The sequence below is a fragment of the Erythrolamprus reginae genome, chromosome 3, assembly GCF_031021105.1.
Source record: "Erythrolamprus reginae isolate rEryReg1 chromosome 3, rEryReg1.hap1, whole genome shotgun sequence".
Taxonomy (NCBI): Eukaryota; Metazoa; Chordata; class Lepidosauria; order Squamata; family Dipsadidae; genus Erythrolamprus; species Erythrolamprus reginae.
Window position 1 is genome coordinate 171,059,493 of NC_091952.1, and position 26,480 is coordinate 171,085,972.

Consider the following 26,480-nt stretch of genomic DNA (forward strand, 5'->3'; position numbering starts at 1 on the left):
CTCCTCATTCAGCGCTGATAATATCTATGCAGTTGAGTTCTCCTTTGATCTCTGCGTCTCTGTCGCATACTAATGATCGCTTGTGCTTCGTCATCCAGGGACTCCAGGGAATCCAGAGAATCCAAGCTACTTGCTTGAGATAGTCCTTCCCCAGGGCTCCCAGGCCTTGCTTCATCGTCACTTTCTCGACTGCTGTCTCCACTGTCTGGCTGCAAAGAACTCTCCCGTCCGCTCTCAGACTCCCCCGGGCATGGAGCCAGCAGAGACGCAGCTGGTCTTTGATCTGGCTCAGGCTGAACCACAACAGATACTGGCTTTAAATATTTAAGAAAACCCCTCCATGCTTTCCCCTAAGCTGTCATTTAGTAAGATACGCTGCCAAAGATTTTGCCTTTATGACCACTTTCCCTTACCTTCCCAGCTCATTCCCTGCCTCTTACAACTATCTATGGTTAGAGCTCTGGGCCAACAAAATGAAATCTCAGGAACAGAGTACAAGACTGCACACCAAACAACAAAGTACTTACAATATTATAACTGAAGTCTTTTAGCAAAATAGAAATAGCGGTGGTTGTAAATTAACTTTATTTTTATAATTTCAAAAATATTTTCTCAAGTTACATTTAAATTATAAGAAATTTTTTTCAGCTTAAGATGCAAATGCAGTATATATTTACAGACTGGAATGAGTCAATCTCCAACCAAGGGAACAAATCAAGATTAGGCCCTTCTAAATTTTATGGATTATATTAAATATATGCTTATATCAGTCCCATTGAAAAAGCCTAATATTAACTAAGCTGGACAATTTTTATTTCTTATAGTTTTGAAAATAATGCCCTATTTATATCCTTGACTAAACCAAGTGATTTTAGTTGTTCTTTACCTATATAATATATATTTGACCCAAGGTTATCAAACAATTCTTACTTTTGCATTAAAAATGCAATAAAATATTCTTTGTAGTATACAAAGATTTTGAAATGTGCAGCTATTTGGACTTCAAGCGGAAAAGGAGCAGTTCCTTAAATATTTTCCTCTGACTGCGCAATTAGTGTAGAAAAGGTGCAACTTCTTTAAAGAACCTCTCACAACATTAATGTGTGTATCTATATACATGTGCTGAGCAGGTTTTTGCTTCGAATTGGAACAGTAGAATATCCTCAAAATTGTTTCATTTGTGCCACAGATGATTTAATTAACATACATATTATTTAATACAAAAAGATAGGCATCCCAGTTTGAGGCTACCAGTTTAATATGGCTAGCTCGGAAAAATACTTTTTTCTTAAAACTGAAATGAACGTTTAAGAAAAATGTTACAGGGTTATTATGAATCGCGTGTTCCATCAAATTTTGTTTCCTGTGAAAAAATCAATCCCTTTCAACTCTTCAGGCAGATATTCCTGTTCTACAGGATTCTTGTACATAGGGTTATATTTGTAACCTTTACCATAACCTAAATTTTTCATGAGCTTGGTTGGTGCATTCCGCAAATGTAAAGGGACAGGCAGAAGTGGTCCTTGGTGGTTTCTTAGGCATGATTTCACATTACTGTAAGCGCTGTACACTTCAATGGACTTTGGTGCTCTGGCGAAATAGACTACACATTGCGCCAGTAAGACCTATGCAACAAAAAGAAAGGGACAATTAACGAAGCAAGGGAAATATACTGCAGGTAGCCGTCGACTTACAACAGTTCATTTAGTGATCATTCAAAGTTACAGCAAATTTGGAAAAAAATGACTTCTGAATGCTTTTCACACATTCCAGCATCTCTGTGGTCACATGATCAAAATTCAGATGCTTGACAACCGATTCACATTTATGAAGGTTGCAGTGCCTGGGGGTGTGTGTGTCATGTGATCCTCTTTTGCAACAACCTGACAAGCAAAGTCAATGGAGAAAGAGATTCATTTGATAACTGTGTCAAGAAAGGTTGTAAAATGGGGGACTTACCTGTCTCACTTAACAACATAGATTTTGGGCTCAATTGTGGTCGTAAATAGTGTTGGGCGAACCCAACGAAGTTTGGGTTTGGCAAACTTACCCGAACTTGGCGGCAGAGTTCGGGTAAGTTTGCCGAACCCGAACCTAAACCCGAACACTTCTGGAAATAAAGCCACACAGCAGGAAGAAGTCTCCGTGTCGTGGGATTCCCCGCCTCCTTTTGCTTGCAGCGCCGCTGCAGCATCCTTTTGCGTAAAAATTTTTAAAAAAATATTTTTATGGAAAAGGACGCTGCAGCATCGCTGCAAACAAAAGGTGGGGAATCCCACGATGGGATTCTGGGGGCGGAGCTTTGACGTCATGGACAGTTCTTCCTGGCTGGCTGAAATAAAGCCATGTGCCAGGAAGAAGTCTCCATGTCATCAAAGCTCCGCCACCGGAATCCCATTGTGGGATTCCCCACCTCCTTTTGCGCCTCCCTCCCAGCCAACAGCCTTCCTCTGCTGCCACCGGAACCCGGCTCCTCCTCCTCTTCTCAGCAGATGACAGCGGCGCTTTGCGGTGTTTGGGACAAACGGCGAACTTGAACCTGAACTTCGACATGCCGAACACTGCAAAGTCCGGTACGCACCTGAACTGTGCAAGTTTGGTTCATCCAACACTAGTCGTAAGTTGAGCACTACTTACTAAACTTTTGACATCGGAGAGTATGATTACTACATTTTATTGAAAAATACAGAATTGACAGAATGGGAGGTAGAAAGGGCTTTTGTTTGTGAAATATAATTGTATGAACAAAGTATCCACTGAATGTGCAAAATGTAACATTCCAGGAATGGAATATTTCATCATTATTAGGAATATTCTGTTTCTTCTGGACTAGTCATTGTTGTGGTTGGCTTCAGGCCAGCTCCTATGGCTGCTGATTTTGACTCGGAAGAGTCGGAGCCGCCTGATCCCAGAAGACCAGTCTGGCTGGATGAGGAATCAGACAGTGAACCAGAAGGGAAAAGGGATGAGGAAAGGGTTGGAGATGAAGAGAGGGAGCCAGTCAGCTCTCCAGCTAGTTTTCTCTGAATCAGATGGGGAGGATTTTAGGAATAATCAAATCCTCAATGTTCGGGTCAGGAGAATGACAGGACGCCAAGAGCAGCTGTGCAAACGCAGAAACATTCTAGGTCACTAGTGTTAAGAATTAAAGACACTGCCATAGCCTTAATACAGGGAAGTGTTTGCAGATAACAGTACAGTAGTACCTCTAGATACGAGCTGCTCCACATGTGAGTATTTCAAGTTACGAGCTGTGATGCGAGCAAAATTTCTGTTCGACACACGAGCTCAAATTCGGGATACGAGCCGAGCGTCCACTAGGTGGCGCAAGAATTCCATTTTTTTCCAGTTATCTCCGCGCGAAAAGCCAAATCTAAACGCATTTGTTCGAGATACGAGATGATCGACATACGTGGTCACCTCTGGCACGAATTAAACTCGTATGTTGAGGTACCACTGTATGGAGTTTATCAGTTCAGTTCTTGGAGTAACTTTGTTGAATTGTGGTTTCGTGTATGCTGTGGATACCTTTGGACATTCTGACATTTAAGCCATGAGTTTTGGCTAACATAATCCAGAAAGGCTTCTGTACTGACTTGAGTGAATTAACTCTGACCTGCTGGACTCTTAAACTAACATGCTCTGAAACTCCGTGGCTGGCAGTCTTCTGAATATAAAGAACACCTCTTTGCTTTATTTTTACAAGCCTGTGTTTGTGTATTTGATTAATTACTTCATTTCTGGGTGGCCTGGGGCCAGGCAGAACAGTCATACTGTTCTAGATTGTGAAAATCTGTACCAGGTCCATCTTTGGATACTACAAATTGTTTCTGGTTCAGAATAATTAACTTCAGAAATTGCTAAAGCATCACAGGAATGACTGTTTCCAGAGTTTTCTGGAATATTCCATTCTTGGAATGTTAGCTTTTACACCTCCTAAATTGAACTCATTGGCATAGGAAAAATATACAAAGTTACATTACTAGTTATATAGTTTAGTAATTATACACAATACAAAGAACCACAATTACTGCCCAGGTAATCATAACTGGGATCAGAATTTCCATTGAAAATCAAGATAGATGTAAAGTCAGTTGTGCCCAATTTTATTGCATTTTTGCCATGGTTGTTAAGCAAATCACTGGTGTTGTTAAATGAATCACATTAAGCTTAACCCTATTGACTTTGCTTGCTAGAGGTCAGCTGGGAAGATTGCAAATAGCAATCACATAACCCTGGGGACATTGTAACCACCTCAAATACCAGGTACCCAAATTTTGTTAATGTTACTGTGGGAATGCTTCAATTGACATAAATATGAGGACTGGTTATAAGTCCTTTTTTTCAGTGCCATTGTAACTTTGAACAATCACTAAATGAATGGCTGCAGGTTGAGGACTACTTGTAGAAGAAAGAGTAACATTTAGAAGTTCTGATTTTGGTTGTTTATAAATTATATTACCTCACACTCTGGCATTCCAATAAAGTGGCAACCTTGATAAGCAGCCACAGCTTGAGGTAAAGCCAAGGGATCTGCCAATCCTATAATGAAATGTTATATTCTAATCAATAATATGATACATCAAGTCAAGTCGACTCAAGTAAACCCTTACCTCTCACAGGGCCTTTTTATGTGAGGGACAGCTTGTTCTGTGTGCTTCAAAACACTTGGCTTCCTTCAGGCCTCATTGATTAAACAAAGTCAACTAATAGGACCCAAGACCTTAAACTGATCTTTAAACCCCTAGATTTTCTCCTAGGCTTGGATTTGGATGGTTGGGCTGGACACAGGTGGTGGAAAGGGGGTGTAGCAAGATTGTCTGTTTCTCCCTTGGACAGTTTATTTATTTATTTATTTATTGGATTTGTATGCCGCCCCTCTCCACAGACTCAAGGCGGCTATCAACAATGATAAAAACAACATCTAACAATCCAGTTTAATAAAACAACTAAAAACCCTTATTATAAAAACCAAACATACACACAAACATACCATGCATAACTTGTAATGGCGTAGGGAAGGAATATCTTAACTCCCCCATGCCTGGTGACAAAGGTGGGTCTTGAGTAATTTGCGAAAGACAAGGAGGGTGGGGGACGTTCTAATCTCTGGGGGGAGTTGATTCCAGAGGGCTGGGGCCGCCACAGAGAAGGCTCTTCCCCTGGGGCCTGCCAAACGACATTGTTTGGTCGACGGGACCCAGAGAAGGCCAACTCTGTGGAACCTTATCGGCCAGTGGGATTCGTGCGGTAGAAGGCGGTTCCGGATGTATTCTGGGCCAATGCCATGCAGGGCTTTAAAGGTCATTACCAACACTTTGAATTGTGACTGGAAACTGATCGGCAGCCAGTGCAGGCCATGGAGTGTTGCAGAAATGTGGGCGAATCTAGGAAGCCCCACGATGGCTCTCGCGGCCGCATTCTGCACGATCTGAAGTTTCCGAACACTTTTCAAAGGTAGCCCCATGTAGAGAGTTATTATTCCATGGCTGGTTGTTCTTTTTTTAAATTGCCAGTCTAGAAGTTTGGTGAATAAATCAACACAATATATTTATCTGGTAAAACTGCCAATGACAACATAGTAAAACTTGCTTTCCTAAATATTATCCTTTGTATCATTAATATCAAAGAAAGAAGATACAAACATTGGTTTTTCTTTAGGGCAAATGACTCAGTCTCTTATTCCACTAGGGAAAGAGGCAATATCTTGCTATATAATTGGCTCATAAGCCTTTGCGGCTCACTTTTAGTCCAAGGAAAAAAGCACTTCTGGGGATAAAATAGAAGCTAGCTGGGTGGAAAGCTATTAGTCTATGAGGGGCACCAGAGTGACTGAGAAAAAAAAAGACTTTCAACCAATAGTTAGTTGTTGCATACTGATCTCTGGTTTCAAATGGAGTACCCCAGTTTTACTCTTTTCATGCCAAGTGAACAAGAAGACAACAGGGAGATACTGTAATTTTTGTTCATTTTGACCTCTTTCCCTAAAACTAGGGATCAATGGTGAAATTGACAACTTGTCAAAAGGCTACCAAAATAATGAAACTGCCAGAAAAATATTTCATGTATGTTAAACATTATATAAAGGCCTTGTTTGATGAATATTGAAATGTGGACTTTAGCCCAACTCTGTCTGTCTATATCTGGAAGAAATAATAACTGCAATATGTAGGGACTCAGGCTGCAAAGATTTCTGTCATTAAAGTTAACCATTAGAATATCAGTTAGTCAATTGGTTTTGATATTGGCTATCGCCATATTTGTCATCTAAAACCCTGTGCTAGAATAGAATAGAATAGAATTCTTTATTGGCCAAGTGTGATTGGACACACAAGGAATTTGTCTTGGTGCATATGCTCTCAATGTACATAAAAGAAAAAGATACATTTGTCAAGAATCATGTGGACAAGTGCATCATAGTTTGAGTAAGTTTGTACATTCATGAGCTGATGCATATGAAAGCACACTTCCACTTTCAATGAGCCAAATACGCTTTTCATAATGATATCTATTTAAAAGTCCCAAATAGTATAACGTTGTCTGTTATAATCTGAACTTCTCCTGATATGTTAGAACTGCAATTCTAAAAAACTGAGCTGATTGATTTCCGGCTAAACTTCACTTCTAGAGCAAATATCTCAAAAACTGTCACCTTTTCCTTCATATTTGCCTTGGAGGTAGGTTTTCCCACATGCCCTAAATTGTAAGAAGGAAAATGACTTTTATTTGCATCTTCGAAGGAAAAACTGGTTGGCAGCATGAGGAACAAAGTGCAGCATTGGAGATAAAACTACTAGAGTGGCTATAAGGGTCCAGGGGCTAACTGGGCGAAAGTGCCCATAGAAACCCATGTTCTCTTGAGTTACTCACCTATATCCTCACTTGCAAATCTTACCAACCTTCTTGCCACATACAATGGATCCTCGCCCCCTTCAAGCATTCGGGCCAGCCAGTAAAGGGAAGCATTTTCGTCAGAGCCACGCATAGATTTATGAAGTGCAGAGATGCAGTTATAATGCTCTTCACCTATAGAGAAACAGACCAAAAGCCACACAAAAAATAGGCATTTAAATTGCAGTGCCTCTGCTACTCAGGTGCATTGGACGATCCGAGTAGCAGAGGCACTGCATTTTAAATGCCTATTTTTTCCAAGGCATATACAGTGATACCTTGTCTTACAAACGCCTCGTCATACAAACTTTTAGAGATACAAACCCAGGGTTTAAGATTTTTTTGCCTCTTCTTACAAACTATTTTCACCTTACAAAGCCACCACTGCCGCTGGGATGCCCCACCTCCGGACTTCCGTTGCCAGCGAAGCACCCGTTTTTGCGCTGCTGGGATTCCCCTGAGGCTCCCCTCCATGGGAAACCCCACCTCCGGACTTCCATGTTTTTGTGATGCTACAGGGGAATCCCAGAAGTGCAAAAATGGGTGCTTCGCTGGCAACGTAAGTCCGGAGGTGGTTCCCAGCGAGGGGAGCCTCAGTGAAATCGCAGCATCGCAAAAACACAGAGGTCCGGAGGTGGGGTTTTCGAGGACTTCGGTGTTTTTGCGATGCTGCGATTTCACTGATGCTTCCTTCGCTGGGAAACCCCACCTTCGGACTTCCGTTGCCAGCGAAGCGCCCGTTTTTGCGCTGCTGGGATTCCCCTGCAGCATCGCAAAAACACGGAAGTCCATAGGTGGGGTTTACCATGGAGGGGAGCCTCAGGGGGATCCCAGCAGTGCAAAAACAGGCGCTTCGGCTGGCAAAAGGGGTGAATTTGGGGCTTGCATGCATTAATCGCTTTTCCATTGATTCCTATGGGAAACATTGTTTCATCTTACAAACTTTTCACCTTAAGAACCTCGTCCCGGAACCAATTAAGTTTGTAAGACAAGGTATCACTGTATTAATTTCAACATTAATATATGCCTTTAAAGTAATATTAATATTACTTTAAAGTTACATTCTTCAAAGTAACCGGGGTCAAGGACCCTGCTGCATATTTTTTGTTCCCAGCTTCATGTTGCTGCTTATGGAACGTTATACCAAACATTTTACATTATATTATATTGGTGAGATAGAACATTACAATATTCAGGATTGCATAATTTTTTTAAAAAAAAATTAATTAATTTTTTATACATACACAAACATTACAATGACAAACAAAACAAAACTAAAACAAACATTTGGGAAATTACTTTCCCTACTCCTTTAGAATTTTCAATCGGAGAATTTTCCATTTTTTACAAATATATATTATATTAACATACTGCTTTGCATTTTTACATTTTTGGATATTTATCCTTGGATTTTATTTATTTTGTTTCTTTCCTCTAGCCAATTATAAAAATTTTCCCATATCTTATAATATTCTGAGTCTTCTTTCCCTTCTAGCTTTTTTGACACCCTGTCCATCTCTGCACAATCCATCACCTTTTTAATTATCATCCCTTCTTCTGGTATTTTATCAGATTTCCACTGTTGAGCATATACTATCCTTGCCACTGTCAAAATGTGAATAATCAAATATCGTACTTCTTTTTTAAATTTCTTATTGAGAATACCCAGTAAATATAATTCTGAGTTTTTTTTCCAGTTCTTCCTTTGTTATTTCTTGCATAATTTTTAAAATGCTCATTAATATTGTGTATTGTTTCTACACTTAGTTCATCATCCAGTGACAAGAGGAACATCGACATGAATCAATATAAATTACGATTTCCTTGATAGAGAAAATATATACTGTATTAAAGCCAGAAGTGGGCTGCTGCCCGGATGCAGGGGGAACGCAGTGAGGTAGTGAAAGTGGAGCTCCACCCCTGAGCACCCAATTTGCACTGAAAGATGTTGAAAGAAAATGCAGGGCGTCCTGCATAAGTCACACCCACAGTGTGGTAGTAAAAATTTTGGTAGCCCTTCACTGATGAAAGCAGTTCATCGGAAGTACATAGCTAAGTACAGTGATACCTCGTCTTACGAATTTAGTTGGTTCCGGGAGGAGGTTCGTAAGGCAAAAAGTTCGTGAGATGAAACAATGTTTCCCATAGGAAACAATGTAAAACCGATTAATGCGTGCAAGCAAAAAAAATAATAATCACATAATCACCTTTTGAAACAGCCCTGCGCTTCTCAGTGCCCCCCCGAACCTGAACCCGGAGGTTCGGCAAAAGTTCGGGTTCGGGAGGCCATCGAGAAACGCCGCCACCCGTCTGTCACCTCCTGAAACAGCCGGGAGGCTTGAAGTTCGGCAAAAGTTTGGGTTCGGCGTTCGGGAGGCTGCCGAGAAGTGCCGCTGCCCGGCTGTCACCTTTGCAGAAGAGCCATGGAGCTGTCGGCCGGTCGGGAGGCTCAAACGGAGGTGGGAAATCCCAATAGGGAATTCCAGGGGCGGAGATTTGACGTCACGAAGATGTCCTTCCTGGAGTCCATGTTTCGGCCGGCCAGGAAGGACGTCTCCGTGACATCAATTCCCTATTGGGATTCCGCACCTCCGTTTGAGCCTCCTGACCAGCCAACAGCTCCACAGCTCTTCTGCAAAGATGACAGCCGGGCGACGGCGCTTCTCAGTGGCCTCCCAAACCCGAACTTTTGCTGAACTTCCGGGTTCGGCGTTCGCGGCGGCGGGTTCATAAGGTGGAAAAAGTTCGTAAGAAGAGGTAAAAAAATTCCAAACCCCAGGTTCGTATCTCGAAAAGTTCATATGACAAGGGGTTCGTATCACAAGGTACTACTGTATCTGATTTCCTTCCCAATACTACCATAAGGGCTGTTATATTTGCCACTCACCAGCTCGGTCATACAAAATGTGGGATCGCTGGAGTCCTTCCTTCACGTCATCTTCTGTAATGACTAGTCGTTTAGGTGAACACTCATGGTTGTTATTCTGATAGGAAGGGTTGGTTAATCTTGCCTGGACAGCCATCTGGAGCCCATTTAACCCAGTCCTTGCATCACCGTCACAAAGATAGGCCAGAGTGTTTATTGCTTTTCTTTCAATGCATGCATATAACCTGAAATAAAAACATCACCCATTACTTTATTTTTATTTATTTATTTTAATTGGATTTGTATGCCGCCCTTCTCCGAGGACTCTAATCAGGATGGAACATCTGAATTCATTACACATTGTTTATTCATAAAGCCAGGTTTCTTTACCTTGGACACTGAGAGCAAAACAGACCATGTTTTTATCCTCCTGAAATTATTCCAAATATCACAGAGACTTTACAAAGAATATGTCATCAGTCTCCTTGGTTTTGACATCAGAATGTTAAAAATATATACCGTGGTCATGTTAAACAGTCTTCTGAGTCCTTCTTTGTCGTTTGAAAACAAACAGAAGATAAAGTGATCGTAAGCTTTAATCTATACATGGTCACATTCAAACCACGTTAGGGAATCATTGCAAACCCATACTAAAATTTGAAATTTGAACCATATTTTGCCCTGAACTGAAACAAAACTAACACCATTAACTGCTTTGTTTATTCCGTCAAATAGGAACAAAGACAAAAAGTTAAACAAGTAAATATCAAGCTGTAGTTACTACAGAAAACCTTGATTTACTTTTTCCTTGCATGCAGAGAAATAAATGCCCACTAAGGAGATCAACTTGTTTGAACTCTTTTAGGAGGAGTTGAAACATCACCATAAACAATGCCAAATAATAACCATGTTATTATTAACCATTTAAAACAAATCATTCAAAACCAAAATTGACTATCGAGAAAATGTAAACACCATCCTAAAATGATGATTTCCAATAAAATAAAATAAAATAAAATAATAAAATAATAAAATAAAATAAAATAGATTTGGTAAAGATTACATGGTTGTACATGCTTGTACAGTATCTGAGGCTGAAGGACGTTATCCTCTATCATGATCAGAGCATTTACTGGTCACCTTGAGACTTATGGGCTTATTCTGGACTTATACTGACCTCTGCAGTGAAGAAGAATTGATTAAGAAGGGCTGTGCAAGCTGCCTTATGGATTCTGTGTGTTTTGAGTGTGCTACGTCCACTCAGGACTCTGCAGAAGCCAATCTATGTTCCTGATTGGCCAAAACGAGAGCTGCTGCAGACCAGGAGATTCCAGGCTCCCTATTGGCTGCTGCGTGGGACAGCCGCTATAAAAGAGCTGTCAGATACGGCTGAGACTGTCTGCATTCAGAGCTGTGTTAAAATGGTTGCACTGCTGTTGCCTTCCTGTCAGCCTTAATAAAGGCTTGTTATTGTTAACTCTCGTCTCACCTCAGTTATTGCCACCTTGCCTCGGACTTAATAGAGTCCCAACAATCTGCTGGGCATCTTAAGTGTCCAGTAGCTTTCTAGAATACAGAAACAATGAATGGAGATACTGACAAAGGCAACAGGGCCCTGCCAAACAGCCTCTCTGTGTATGCTGATCCAGGACTGCTCCTTGATTAACTAAGATATACTTAAAAGATATACTTAGGACAACACTGGTGAAAAAATAGACATGAATATGAACAAATTTAAGTAGGAGTCCCTGTTCAGATTACAACTTGGTGGTAAAGGAGGCAGTGTCAATATCTTTCCATCCCTACTGTGTTTGCAGACTGCCACCTAGTGGCCTTGTTTAAGACTTTCTGATCTCTCCTCAATGTGGTGAGTCAGAACTCATTCCAGGCTGCTATGAAGTTTTTGCTAGGCAGATTGCAGGCCAGACCAAATCTAACCCCATGACAGGAATAGCATCTTTAGTGCTGGCACTGCAAATGTACCCAGCATTGCCAGAAGCCACTCCGAGTCTTCGGAGAGGGGCGGTATACAAATCTAGTAAATAATAATAATAATAATAATAATAATAATAATAATAATAATAATAATAATAATAGTAATCTGCCATTCACATGTGGAAGAATGTCAATGGACCACAAGCAACGAGAGCTTTTGGTTGGGATGCAGCACCCACACCAGTTTGATGTAATGGTTCTGGTGCTGGAATACAAACCCAGAACCTTTGAGATCTAGGCATGGAAGCCATCTGGAGGATTTTACGCCAGTCACGTTGTCTCAAACCCAACCTCCCCTCCACAACAGAATTGTTGTGGGGAAAATAGGAGGAGGCGGGAATTAGACCCTCTTGAGTTGCACAAACTGAAGGCAAATCAAATAATTCAATTCAAATAAAAAATAAAATTAGCTATTTAAAACTGATATTGTTGTTCTTGCTTCTGTCCCCCCCCCAGACACATTCTAGAAATCCCTTTAGGAGTAGAGAATTACCTCATCACATAATACTTTATCAGAACAAAATCCCAACTCTATACACGAGTAAGTCTTTTAATGGACAAGCAGTCTATTTATTTATTTAATTTATAAAATTTATTATCTGCTCATCTCACCACAAGGTAACTCTCTTATTAAGTCTATTCTTATATTCTATTAAGTAGTCCTCACTTACCAACTGCACCATTTAGAAATTTTGAACATTTAATATTTCATCTTCCTATTCTCAAAGCTATTTGTGTTTATAAAGATATTTGTATTTCTACTCTCGTATACAAATAATTGTATTAGATATATGCTGCATGTCATCTGGCAATGTACAATATTTGACAGAAGGTAACTATATTTTTTCATTAGAAATTATGATTATGATGATGATGATTATTATTATTATTATTATTATTATTATTATTATTATTTATTAGATTTGTATGCCGCCCCTCTCCGCAGACTCGGGGCGAAAATCCAGCTCCCCATAGATTTGAGTCATCCTGTAGAATAGCCAAAACACCTAGTATAATTTCACATATCTTTTCTCCTATGCCAAGTAAAGATGAGATTTCATATCACTGCTGAGATTTCCCTGTCTGACAGGAATATGCTAAATTGTCAGTAACTAAAGGGTAAAGGTTTCCCCGTGTGTGCTAGTTGTTTCCAGCTCTAGGGGGCGGTGTTCATCTCTGTTGCTAAGATGAGGGGCCAGCGCTGTCCAAAGAAATTTCTGTGGTTATGTGGCCGGCATGACTAAACACCAAAGGCGCACCGAGCATTGGGGTCCCTATTTTTCTACTTGCATTTACTATCTGCTTTCGAACTGCTAGGTTGAGAGAAGCTGGGATAAGTAACGGGAGCTTACACAGAATTCGAACTTCTGAACTGCCAACCTTCTGATTGACAAGCTCAGCATCTTAGCCACTAAGCCACCTATCTGTCAACCTATCTTTCATTTTTCTCATCCCTGACATTATATAAAATAGCCTTAAATCATGGCTGGCCAAGGAATATTATATAATACCTGCTTCTTATTTTACTTTCAATTCAGATGTATTTATGGTCTTTGCTGACCATCAAGCTTAGTGAAACAGTTATGAAGTAACTTCCTATGTGATTTACTAAAAATATAGCAACTTGCCTAGTATTAAACACAAAAGCATTTTGCTGGACTCAGTTTTTCTACTTGCTTCATATTGCTTCTGCAGATTATTGGGCTGAAGTCCATTTGCTATCTCATAGATGCCACTATGTTTGTAAATGAGCTGAAGCTGAGTAAAAGGTTATTTTTAAAGGCAAATTGAGCAGAGCAAGTACAGATCAGGTCACAGCATTCGTCTGAAATTAAAGCCAAATGTTTAAAAAGTTAAAAACAGAAATGAGTCAATTAAAAAGTGTGGACTTAAAAGTTCTTACAAAATAATAAACAAATAAAACCAAGAGACCTCAATTTCTTTAGTCTGAACTCAACCTGCATATGCAAAGAGTACACTACACCCATTGCCAAAACTATTTTTTAAGGTTTTGTACTGATGATCCGGATTTTGCACTGAGTTGCCTTCTATGGATCTGAAAAGATAATTTTATGGTTCTTGAGCCTTACAGGAACATTAGTAGCTACAACTTTGGTTAATCAAGAAGAGACAGACAACTGGGAGAACTTGGAGGATTAGGAATTATGAGCAACTGTAGAAGGCAATGTCAAAATCTTTTGGAAGTCCCTAATGGAGATACTTTTTAAATGGAGATATTAAGGAATACCTCTGAGAACTTAATTCACAGAAAAGAAAAAGCTTAGCCTCTGAATTTTGATATTTGTCTTTGATGGGCATGATGTAATGGAATTTGGGAATAACATATAGGATGCAGAAGCCGCCAGAGAAAGAAATTTACGAAGAATCCACCCTAATGGATCAACAGTTAAAAGAGGTAGGGGCAAGCTTTGTACTCCCAGATTTGCAAGATTCTGTTAATGTACCTTACAATAAATCAGATTGAACTCATCTAGTTATATTTTCTTACCTGGTTTATGTTCTATAGAAAAAATTGTAAAAATATCAACATACATAATAAAAAGAAAAGCAAGGCACTTGAGGATACATCTTTACTATAGGTGTAAAGGCGAAACAATCTAAAGCAGGGTTGTCAAACTTGCGGCCTGCAGGCCGGATACATCACATACTGACCACGCCCATGCCTGATTTAGCGAAGTAGAAAAAAGTCCCAATATGTCACAAGATGCTGCGTGACAACACGAGTTTGACACCCCTGATCTAAAGGAACATTCTAATTGCTTCCATGTTATCATATAGATTAGTATTTCCCAACCTTGGCAACTTGAACATATTTGGACTTCAACTCCCAGAATTCCTCAGCCAGCAAATGCTGGCTGGGGAATTCTGGGAGTTGAAGTCCAGATATCTTCAAGTTGCCAAGGTTGGGAAACACTGCTGTAGATGTTGCCTTGTTGATCTCAATCTAGAAATCATGCTCACCATTTCCCAGCTCTTTCTAAAAGAAAAGCGGTTCATCATTTGGATAAGGTAATATAAATATATAAACTTCTGATTGCCTACTATATAAATGTTTGTAAAAAATAAATACAATATAAGGCAACTCTATGGGACACGACATTCTGAAAGTTTTAAAACTCAAAGACCTTTCTCAACAAAGCCTAACATAATTATCACACTTTATTATCATTTATTATTTCAAAGTCTACTTCAGCTCTTTCTATCTATGTGAATAACAATAGCTAAGGCATTAATCTAATCTAGTTCCCAACCGACGTTGAGATTTTCCCCACTCTCGGCTTTCACTTGCACAATTGCGTACTGTATTTTTGCCAGTCTCCAAAATTAAACCCAGGACGTCTTGAACACAAAGTCTCGATGTTTATACCCTGTAACCAGTGATACCAAGAGACAAAAATATACACAGAGACAGAGAGGACACCCTAGGACCTAGCACTGGCTGACCTCCGAGTAGAATGTCAACTAAAATCATAGGAAAAACACAGCTAATGCTCCACTATTCGTCTAAAGCAGTGCTTCTCAAATAGTGGGGCGGGCCCCCCTGGGGTGTGTGGAACAATGCTGGGGGGCATGTGACCCCAGGGAATATGCGTGGTCCCTCTCAATTGATTCCCCTAACCGAAAACAGGCTCCACTGAATTTTGTGGGATTTATTCCCAGGTAAGTAGGTAGTACAGCCTTCTCCAGCCAATAGTTTGCTTGCAGCTTATAAAAAGTTTAAAAAAACACACTAAAATTCCATTGGGGCCAAAATTGGAGAGTTGGGGGGGGGGACGTGAAATGTTTACTTCTTCCTATAGAGGGCGTAACAGAAAATAATTGAGAAGCACTTGGCCTAAAGGAGTAAAATTTTCAATGATTCAAGACTACATCAATGATTGCTACAGAAGATAATCAGTGTTTATCACTGTCTTCATATACTGCTGAGCAATATACCGTAAATAATTATAGTCTGTTGTGCTTACTTTCAGCATTTAGTACCATTTTATGTTAGTACAGCTGGTCCTCAGCTTACAACAGTTCACTTAGTGACCATTCAAAGTTACAATGGCACTGAAAAAAATGACTTATTATTATTTGTTTATTCGATTTGTAGGCTGCCCTTCTCTAAGGACTCCGGGCGGCTTACAACATAATACATAAATAATACATTCAAGCGCGTTAGAAATCAAAAAATGTAAACTAAATTAAAAATTAACCCCAATAAAACATTTTAAAAAAACTTTTCCAACTCGACTCATCCAAACACTGATGGCCATAGCAACATCCGCATGGTCATGTGATTTACATTCAGATGCTTCACAACTGACTCACATTTATGATGGCTGCAGTGGCCCAGGGCCTTTTACAACTTTCTAACAAGCAAAGTCAATGGAGAAGCTAATGAAATCATAATAGAACCCATCTGAATAGTAAAACTAATATACAAAACCCCCAAAACACAAATTGCCAATGCCCCAAACAACAATCCCGAACTGATCCACAATGTAATTGCTGGGATCCCATCACACCTTAGTCCAATGCCTGAGAGAAGAACCAGCTTTTTAAAGTCTTCTGGAAGGAGGCTTGTCAGATCCCAATGTATCACCAACCAAGTTTAAACCACAATAAAATTAATATTTAGAAAAACATGGAAGCCCCTGGAAGACCATTTTATCTATTTATAAGAGCCAAGAGAATATACTGTGAAACTTGCAAAAAATGATTTGGTATTACAAGCAACGAACATGATGTACCTTACAGTAATGTACCATGACTTCAAATGAGGACTCTTTTCGATATAATAGCAATGGCAAAGCTGTCAACTTTCCATGACTTCATTTCAACATGCTGCGGTGATGTTTGAAGGCCAGGTATTAGTTCAAAAAGCCTTTCAAATGTAAACCTTGTCAGCTAATCTAATAGGATATTCTCCTATAACGTGACAGACTTTTAACTACTCAACTTAACTACTTCGTAAACTACTCAAGACTCACTTATACCGCCAGGCATGGGGGAGTTGAGACACCTTTCCCCCAGGCTTTTTTATACTTTGTTTTATATTTGGTATGAATGTGCTGTTTGGTTTTTTAAATAATGATAGGGTTTTATATCTTTTTTATATTAGATTTGTTCCACTACTATATTGTTTTTATTACTGTTGTGAGCCGCCCCGAGTCTTCGGAGAGGGGCGGCATACAAATCTAATAAATAATAATAATAATAATAATTAATAATAATAATAATAATAATAATACAGAATTGTACAATGAAGTCATATGATACAACTTTATCATACAGACCAGGGTGTCCAACTCACAGCCTACGGACCATGTGCGGTCCTGGACAGCTAGTAATGCGGTCCTCCAAGATTGTAAACTTTTAACATTATGTGATTTAATATTACAAAACTATATATTTTATATGCGTCCCAAGACAATTCCTCTTCATTCAATGCAGAATAACAGAATTGGAAGGGACCTTGGGTTTCTTCTAGCCCAGTGATGGTGAACCTTTTTTTCCTTGGGTGCCAAAAGCACGTGTGCGCACGCTATTGCACACATGCAAGTTCCCCCCGCTGCCCCACCCTTGTGCATGCATGCATGATTCCCCCGCTCTCCCATTTTCCAACTTTGGGTGAGCCTGGTAGGTCCATTTTTTGCCCTCTTCACACTCCCCAGACTTCTTGGAGCCTGTGGAGGGCAAAAATGGTTTCCTTAGCCCCCACCCCAGGAAGACCTCCAGAAGTTGAACACACCCTCCCAGAGCCACCGCACAAGCCAAAAACAGCTGCCCGGTGCACGTGAGCACTGGAGCTGAGTTAAGGCCACATACCAGCAGATATGGCTCCGCGTGCCACCTGTAGGTTCACCATCACTGTTCTAGCCCACTCCTATACTATTTTAGACAAATGGTTGTCCAACCTCATCTTTAAAAGCTCCAGTGTTTTTAACACTGCGGCTCAGGCAAGCCAAAAAGTTGGATACTCATGATAGACAGTACTGGTTTCTGCTTTTTTTAAGCACTTCCTTTTACTGATTTTATAACCTTAAGTAAGAGATTTAACCTTTCCATGCTTCAGTTTATTCGTGTTTACCCAACTGGTGGGAGTTGAGTGACATAAATATACATAGCAATAGCAGTAGTATTTAGATTTACATACTGCTTCATAGTACTTTACAGCCCTCTCTAAGTGGTTTACGGCGTCAGTACATTGCTGAGTCCCGAGTCCTCATTTTATCAACCTCAGAAGGATGGAAGGCTGACTCAATCAAGATCAAACTGCTGGTGGTCGTCACAGTTAGCCTGCAATACTGCATTCTAACCACTGCGCCACTCTACGGGACATAAAGCATGCTGGTCTCATCAGCTTAAGTATCACACCGCAATAAGTTCACTAAAAAATCTTTCTTTTGAGAAAGGAGATGGTAAAAATGTGTACCTCCTAAATGGATCTCTAACTGGGAAACTGCCAAAATCTAGTAAAAAAAGGGATCACCAATCCTAAAGCTTGAAATCTTGGCACAACCAATTTAAAATTATATTTATTTAGCATATGCCCAGAAATACACAAATACACAAAATGGATAGTGAAACACAAAACTCTAAACAGGAGGAAGAAAAAAAAAAAGGTTCTACTATCTACATTCCATTCCGAAACAAAAGACTCCAACCAGATCACAGCTGTGACATTATGTCACTTCTTCTCCGCCCCATAACTCAAGTTTATATCCTGCTGCAATGTGAAAATGTTACAAATGCAATATCCGAAATAAGGAGACAAGATGCCTCTGTCCCCCTAAATTGTGCAGTCCCATTAGAAGGGTATCGTTTTTCTTAATAATTAGAGAAAAACAGAATAAAAGGCAATGGGTTGTTTTCAAAAAGCTTCATTATATGACTTAATTAAGACAATATTAACATTACCTAACTTATGGACTACTGTGAAGACAATGGTACTTTTAAAATATTTACTAGTTTCTCAAAATATAAAATACAAAAGTATGAAGAAAAATTAAAATAATGGGAAAATAGGAGAGGAAAGGGGGTATAGAAAAAATTATACAGCAAAGGTGAACAGAGAAAAACATTGACTTCTGACTCCTTTTGATGCATTACAATAAGATAGTAACATAAAACCTCAACTTTTTATTTGTATATTATTATATATACCATCCTAAGTAACCAGGAAAACCTAAAATCAAACTTTCACACACAACCCACATCAAGCATAAAGTCCAAAAGTGGTTTCTAAGCAGAAACAAAATTAGTTGTGTTGTTTTCTTTAATTGACAATGTTGCTGACGAAGAGAAAATTACCAGTATTTAAGCTCCAAAAAATGAACAGGAATTTATTTATTTTATTAATTTAATGTTTATGTTGCCCATCACCCCTACAAAGTGACTCTGTATGGTTTACAAGTTATAAAGGAAGTAAAAGAATTAGCTGAAGCAATGAGACCTAAATATAAATAGGCTCTATGAAATTTACATTTAAAGCTAGGAAAGGTATTTGAAACCCGTGGGGAATTCCTTATGCTCCTGACCAGGCAAAATAAATATGCTTTTATACTGATGAAGGTGTAGTATATAATTTTTTAAATGTAGCTGTTCTCAAAGTCTATGTTTACAATCTGATGTAGCACTTATCTTAATATTTAGACTTCTGAACTTCTGAAATAACGTAAGATGAAATTTCACAATTTTATAATTTTATCTGAAAACAGCTTTGAATTGATTTTAAATATTTACTTCAATTGTTTGATGGAATTTTAGAATCAGCAATGTGCCCATATGGGAGATCATCATTTCTTTTTCTGCACTGCACTGGCTACCGATCAGTTTCCAGTCACAATTCAAAGTGTTGGTAATGACCTTTAAAGCCTTTCATGGCATTGGACCAGAATACCTCCGGAACCGCCTTCTACCGCACGAATCCCAGCGGCCGATAAGGTCCCACAAAGTTGGCCTTCTCCGGTTCCCGTCGACCAAACAATGTCGTTTGGCGGGCCCCAGGGGAAGAGCCTTCTCTGTGGCGGCCCCGGCCCTCTGGAATCAACTCCCTCTGGAGATTAGAACAGCCCCCACCCTCCTTGTCTTTCGCAAGTTACTCAAGACCCACCTATATCGCCAGGCTTGGGGGAACTAAGACATCTCCCCCAGGCTTTCTTATATTTTATGTTTGGTATGTATGTGTTGTATGGTTTTTTAACAGTTGGGGTTTTTTTAATATAATTCTTATTATTAGATTTGTTCCATTGTTTATACTGTTTTTTATTGTTGTTGTGAGCCGCCCCGAGTCTTCGGGGAGGGGCGGCATACAAATCTAATAAAATAAAGACAATTCTGATCAACAGAATCAAATGAAGTCAGAGAGAGCTGAACTGGACAGCATTTCTGAATATTGTGATAAACTTGCAGTGAGTGAAAATTGCTGCACAGAAATTAGATTAGAAACCTAAAGAAAATCCACAGCTGCTATCAAATGTAAAATGGCCAACGGCCAAAGCAGATGTTAGGCTCATTTTTTATTTTTATTTTGGCTTCACACTGCTGTTTTCTACTACTCGTGTTCAACACAACCCCTCTGCTATTAAAAGAGTTTGGTTTTTGCATTCTTCCTCCTGCTCCCCACCCCGCACCACCGCGCCATAAGTTCTTCCTGCCTTCTGGTTTAGCAATCTGTCACTGGATTCCTTGGGTGATGTACGTTAACACGTTGCACGTTGCAGTCTACAAAGCATACTTACTCAGAGCCCTTGCTGTTGTTGGCATTCATAGAGCTGGTGAGTTCCTCATCATGGCTCAGAACCGGGATCCTTAAGGATTTCACAGCTCGCATCAGAATAGCTTCCATCGCTTCAACTGAGAGTTTCTCCAGAACAATAACGCGGCACCGACTCAGCAGCGCTGAATTGACCTGGAAGGAAGGATTTTCTGTTGTTGCCCCAATCAGGGTTATGGTTCCACACTCAACGTGAGGAAGAAAAGTGTCCTGAACATGAAAGGAAAACAAACAATTGGTCGCAGTCAATGACAACTGCAGGCGTCCTCTGTAAGTATAGATAGCTCGTCTGCTTAGAAAGATAACAGCTTTGTTAATAGTTTGTGTTGCCGACAATCACCTCTGCCTCTTTTAATTACCACACCAAGCTAAAAATTAAAACTTTGTGTAGGAAGCATCTGGAGTCTTAGAACTTTAGCTTTGGTGCCTATGCATCTAATAAAATAGTTCATTAATTGCAATCAGGTTCATTTCTATGATGAACTTGATCACGCAGGATACTGACAATAGCATGTTTTGTAATATAGGTTTCATTGTTTTGAAGAAAACAAGGATGTGTTGGTAAATCTTAATCAATGTCATTGATTTTCAAAAGGATTATTCGAAGACTGTAGAGCACTAGGTTCATTTGGATGTTATATTATATTGTTTATTATATATAACACAGTGAATGTTTGGAAATTTTATCATAGCCTAATTTTGTTGCAATGCACTCCCTATTTAATGTAATTATAATTTTTTGATATGTATTCATCTCCAGTATCCAAATCTTCCTATGTGGTCATTTGATGACATAATCAACCAATTCATCTGTAAAATGTTCTAGTCACCCTGAGTCAATTGAGAAGGGCGGCATAGAAATCTAATAAATGAATGAATGAATGAATGAATGAATTCTACATTAGTTGTGAAACTAACATTATAAAAGTTACATAAGTCAGAAAGTATATTTTTTTTTAAACTCATGAACAAACTAAGTAAAGATGGCTGTAATATTCTGATTATCCCTTCGTAAGTAAGTAAGTAAGTAAGTAAGTAAGTAAGTAAGTAAGTAAGTAAGTAAGTAAATAAATAATCTTGGTTGGCTAGAAAAGAAGTTTCTGCTTTTTGCTAGAGGGATAGGAAGGTATATTAAAAATGGAAGTGGTTGCCCAATTCTCAATCCCAAAACTTGCTTTTTAAACAGACTGTAATAATAGTGAATATTAATATGGCAATCAGCATCAAGTATTGCACTGATTTTGAATGGCAATTAAAATGGGTTTCTACACTCGACAAAATGCATGTAAACACGTATTATGCCAGCATGATATAACAGATCAAGTGTAGAGACTTGACCTGGGCAGACCTTGGCACTAAGCTCTGCTTACTAAGTGACCTTGGGCCAGGCACTCTCTCTCACATCTTGTTCTGCTTCAGAAGGAAAAAACAGAAAAATTGGAAAACTCTCTAAATAGATTTCCAGGAAAGGTGTGTATCACAATCATTGAGAGTTAAACCATTGCTCAAGCACATTCACTTAAGGACTTTACTGCTATACCCTGGTATTCTGGCTGCATATTAAAAAACCTAATACCTGTTGGGACTTATTGAAACGGTGTATCTCATCTATAAATAGGATAGTCTTCCTCTTGCAGAGTCTCTTTTCATTTTGGGCTTGTAAAATTACATCTCGGACATCACTGGTTTTGGCACTTGTGGCTGACAGTGTCACAAACCGTGTTCCATTCTTCTTACTGCTGCTGGCTATGATGTGTGCCAAAGTTGTCTGAAACGAAGAGAAAAAAAGGCAAGCATGCTGATTTTTTAAAAAGAACAGAACAGAATTCTTTATTGGCCAAATGTGATTGGACAGACAAGGAATTTGTCTCTGGTGCATATGCTCTCAGTGTACATAAAAGAAAACATACATTTGCCAAGAATCATGAGGTACAAAAATTAACGATTGTCTGTTTTGTTCTGAAAACAGAAAATAATCTATGTGAAAATATAGGGACGTAAAGGAAATATTGTGATTAAAAAATATTGGGATAAATATAGATAAATAGAGAGAGAGATAATTACACAAACACACACACCTTCCATTCCAATGGAAAGGGGGTTACTTAAATAGAAACCCTAAACTATTTAAAACTTAAAAAAGAATTATCATCCAGACAGGAGATTGAGTGGGGAGGAAAGCAGATCTCCTACCCCCTGGCTGGGATCCAAGGGCTATTTTAGCCCTTGGACATGCTCAGTAGGGTTCTGGAGGTTCCTTTGACAGCAGGTTCATATTATCTCACTGAATATGTTAATCTGAAATGGGGATGGGTTGCTTTTAGCTTTTTTTCTCCCAGCCATCATTTGGCCTTAAGAAACACAATAAATTGAATTTATTCGCTGCAGGTATTTTTTTTTAAACTTATTAAAGGGAGGGTTATCCTATCCTCTTTGCTTTGCCCTCTTAATAGTTTACAACAGTGATTTACTTCTTGGACTTTTACGGGTCCTTGTGGCATTTCTGACCCACAGCTACAAGGTCTGCCAGTTACTGGATATTTTTGCAATCTACACATTCAGATACTAAGACAGTGCTATTCTTGTGGACTAGTACCCACAACTGCAAAACTACATTTGATTTCTAAACTGGGTAAAAGTTTTCTGATTATTAGCCACTACAATACATAACACATTAAAGATGGTCCGTAGGTTACCAATGTTATGCAACAAGGAGAACTTACAACTTGCCCTCTGAGTTCTGTCTATCACAATATCCCCATGGTCACAATTTCCAATATTCCCTGCTAAATTCCCATAGTCAATGGGGAAGCCAGCAGGAAGCTGGAAGTCGCAGTCACATAAAGTCTTTGCTTAACAACCTGCACAATCCACACTTAATGAAGGCAACCAGGACTGCCAAAATTGTCCTCAGTTTTTATGACTGCCTTGTTTAGCTATGACAAGCCCAGTTTCAATGGCTATTGTAACCCCAAGACTGCCTGTATGTAGTAAAAATGCATTAAAGTAGTACCTCTAGATACGAGCTGCTCCACATGCGAGTATTCCAAGTTACGAGCCGCGATGCGAGCGAAATTTCTGTTCGACACCCGAGCTCAAATTCGGGATACGAGCCGAGCTTCCACTAGGTGGCACAAGAATGTCCTTGCTTCCAGTTATCTAGGCGCGAAAAACAAAGTCTAAAGGCATTCGTTCGAGATGCGAGTTGATCGACTTACGAGCTCGGGTCTGGAACGAATTAAACTCGTATGTCGAGGTACCACTGTATAAGGAATAAAAATGCTTGCCAAAACATACACTTTTTCATTAGTGTGTTAATGTCAATTACAAATTTTACTAGAACTAAACTGTTGGTCTAATCTGACAAAAACCTCTAAACTTTTTTTCTTGATGTAAACTGAATCTCTGCAGAGAAAAAAGCATGGGCTTTTACAAAACAATACACAACATCTCTATAAACCATGTCAGTGCATAAAAAATTAAATAATAATTATTAATAATGATTTATTAGACTTGTATGCCACCTCTTTCCAAAGACTTGTACTTGTAAAGATCTGTAAACACTGTAAATCAGCAAATATTAGTGTTTCTCTATATTGCAGATGTTTGAAAGGAGGATGAAATAATAACGGAGAATATTTGTTGAAATGAGGAGCCCTCTTGCAGACATTTCATTACCCAAAGTAGGCGACGTTGTTACCTAGTATGGGTAGTGAAATGTCTACAAGAAATCAACCAAGCTCAGAGAGCATGACTTATGAATAATTTGCCTATATACAGTAGTACCCCTAGATACGAGTTTAATTCCTTCCAGAAGGGAGCTTGTATGTCGAGCAACTCGTATCTGGAACAAATGGCTTTAGACTTTGTTTTTCCCCTCCGAGATAACCAAAAGCAAGGATTCTTGCGCCACCTAGTGGACGCTCAGCTCGTATCCCGAATTTCAGCTCGGGTCTGGAACAGAAATTTCTCTCCCCTCGTGGCTCGTACCTTGGAATCCTCGCATGTGGAGTAGCTCGTATCAAGAGGTACTACTGTACTTACAATGTATTTATGGCAGGAACAATAGCCTTTCATTCTCAGTGCTACCCCTTTTTTCCTATCATCTGGCAGAAGCAAGACTAATACTCAAAAAGTTGAAAAATGGAATGCACCCTAACATTTTACAATCGTGGGACTCTGATGGGAGTTTTCTTTCCTTAAGGCAGTGGTTCTCAACCTGGGGGTCGGGACCCCTTTGGGGGTCGAACGATTGTTTCACAGAGGTCACCTAAGAAAAAGACAAATTTCCCACGGTGTCAGGAACTAAAGCTTCTATTCTGGCACCTTGAAACATATTTTTATAATCCAACCCATCAGGCGTTTACAGTGGGGGTGTCCCTCTGACCTTCCTGCCAATCAGCTTAAAGCTCTGTTGGGAGAATTGGCACTAGACTTATGGTTGGGGGTCACCACAACAAGAGGAATTGTACTGTCGCAACATTACATAGGTTGAGAACCACTGCCTTAAGGGAAGCCATGGCTGCTCCATTCAATAATATGTACTTGTTAAAAAAAACCAAAGAAAAGTAACAGTAGCATTGATTGGGTTCACTTAGCATACAAATCTAATAAGTTATTATTATTATTATTATTATTATTATTATTATTAGTCTTGTAATGCAAAGGTAAAAGTAAAACAATGACAGGAGGAGAACACTGCTTAGGAAATAAGAGATGAAATGTGGGTAGAATTTGGGAAGCAGCTGTATATTTCACTTAGCCTTATATTGGTTGTGTTTGCTTAGAACAGCTCCAAGGCTTCAGGCACAGCTGTTTTCCAGATGTGGCTGTAAATGTCGGAACTTACTTTGGAGTTTTAGAATTTCCATTGGTCTCAATGGATTGCAAGGATCATTAGAGAAGCATTCCCAAAAGCAAGAAAGAATGCTTCAGTGGTTCTCAACCTTTCTAATGCCCCGACCCCTTAATACAGTTCTTCATGTTGTGGTGACCCCCAACCATAAGTCTAGCGCCAATTCTCCCAACAGAGCTTAAAGTTGATTGGCAGGAAGGTCAGATGGACACCCCCAGTGTAAATGCCTGATTGGTTGGATAGTAAAAATATGTTCCAAGGCGCCAGAATAGAAGCTTTAGTTCCTAACACCATGGGAAATTTGCCTTTTCCATGGTCTTAGGTGACCCCCAAAGGGGTCCTGACCCCCAGGTTGGGAACCACTAGCTTAGAGATTATCCACAAATGGAGCCCTGAAAAAAGGAGCCAGCCCTCCAGATATTTAGCCATCTCTAGAAATAGAGTGATACCTTGTCTTACAAACTTAATTGGTTCCAGGATGAGGTTCTTAAGGTGAAAGGTTTGTAAGATGAAACAATGTTTCCCTCAGGAATCAATGGAAAAGTGATAAATGCGTGCAAGCCCAAAATTCACCCCTTTTGCCAGCCGAAGCGCCCGTTTTTGCGCTGCTGGGATTCCCCTGAGGCTCCCCTCCATGGGAAACCCCACCTCCGGACTTATGTGTTTTTGCAATGCTGCAGGGAAATCCCAGCATTGCAAAAACGGGTGCTTCGCTGGCAATGGAAGTCCGGAGGCGGGGCATCCCAGTGGCGGCGGTGGGTTTGTAAAGTGAAAATAGTTTGAAAGAAGAGGCAAAAAAATCTTAAACCCCAAGTTTGTACCTTGAAAAGTTTCTTTGACGAGGCGTTTGTAAGACGAGGTATCACTGTACTCTGCATGTTCAAAACTTCATATTGGGCCTCTTCCTCATTTTCATCCTCCTCTCCTTATTTTACTCTTCTATCTCTGTGAGAGGATATCTTCAATTTTTTCCTGCTCTCTACTCAGCAAAAGGTAGGCAGAACCCGACTTTCCTTTGATCCAGCAACTTAGTGGGAGAGATTATGCTAAAATAGCTAAAGTTGGGTAAATTTATACCCCTGTTGTAA

General features: G+C 39.6%; 1 protein-coding gene across 2 annotated transcripts in view; it reads right to left on the minus strand.

Moving 5' to 3' along the window:
- Positions 1–568: 568 nt before the first annotated feature.
- The window catches only part of WRNIP1 (WRN helicase interacting protein 1), a 35,056-nt gene continuing 9,144 nt past the window's right edge, over positions 569–26,480 (minus strand). The window contains exons 2-7 of one of the 2 annotated variants that reach the window (XM_070747160.1): positions 22,114–22,305; positions 20,503–20,747; positions 9,779–10,002; positions 6,871–7,026; positions 4,463–4,542; positions 569–1,625 (exon numbers count right to left, since the gene is read on the minus strand). In XM_070747160.1, the coding sequence (XP_070603261.1) occupies positions 1,350–1,625; positions 4,463–4,542; positions 6,871–7,026; positions 9,779–10,002; positions 20,503–20,747; positions 22,114–22,305 (1,173 nt within the window). In that variant the 3' untranslated portion in view covers positions 569–1,349. The remainder of the gene's footprint in view (positions 1,626–4,462; positions 4,543–6,870; positions 7,027–9,778; positions 10,003–20,502; positions 20,748–22,113; positions 22,306–26,480) is intronic. The other variant, XM_070747161.1, reaches the window with a different exon arrangement.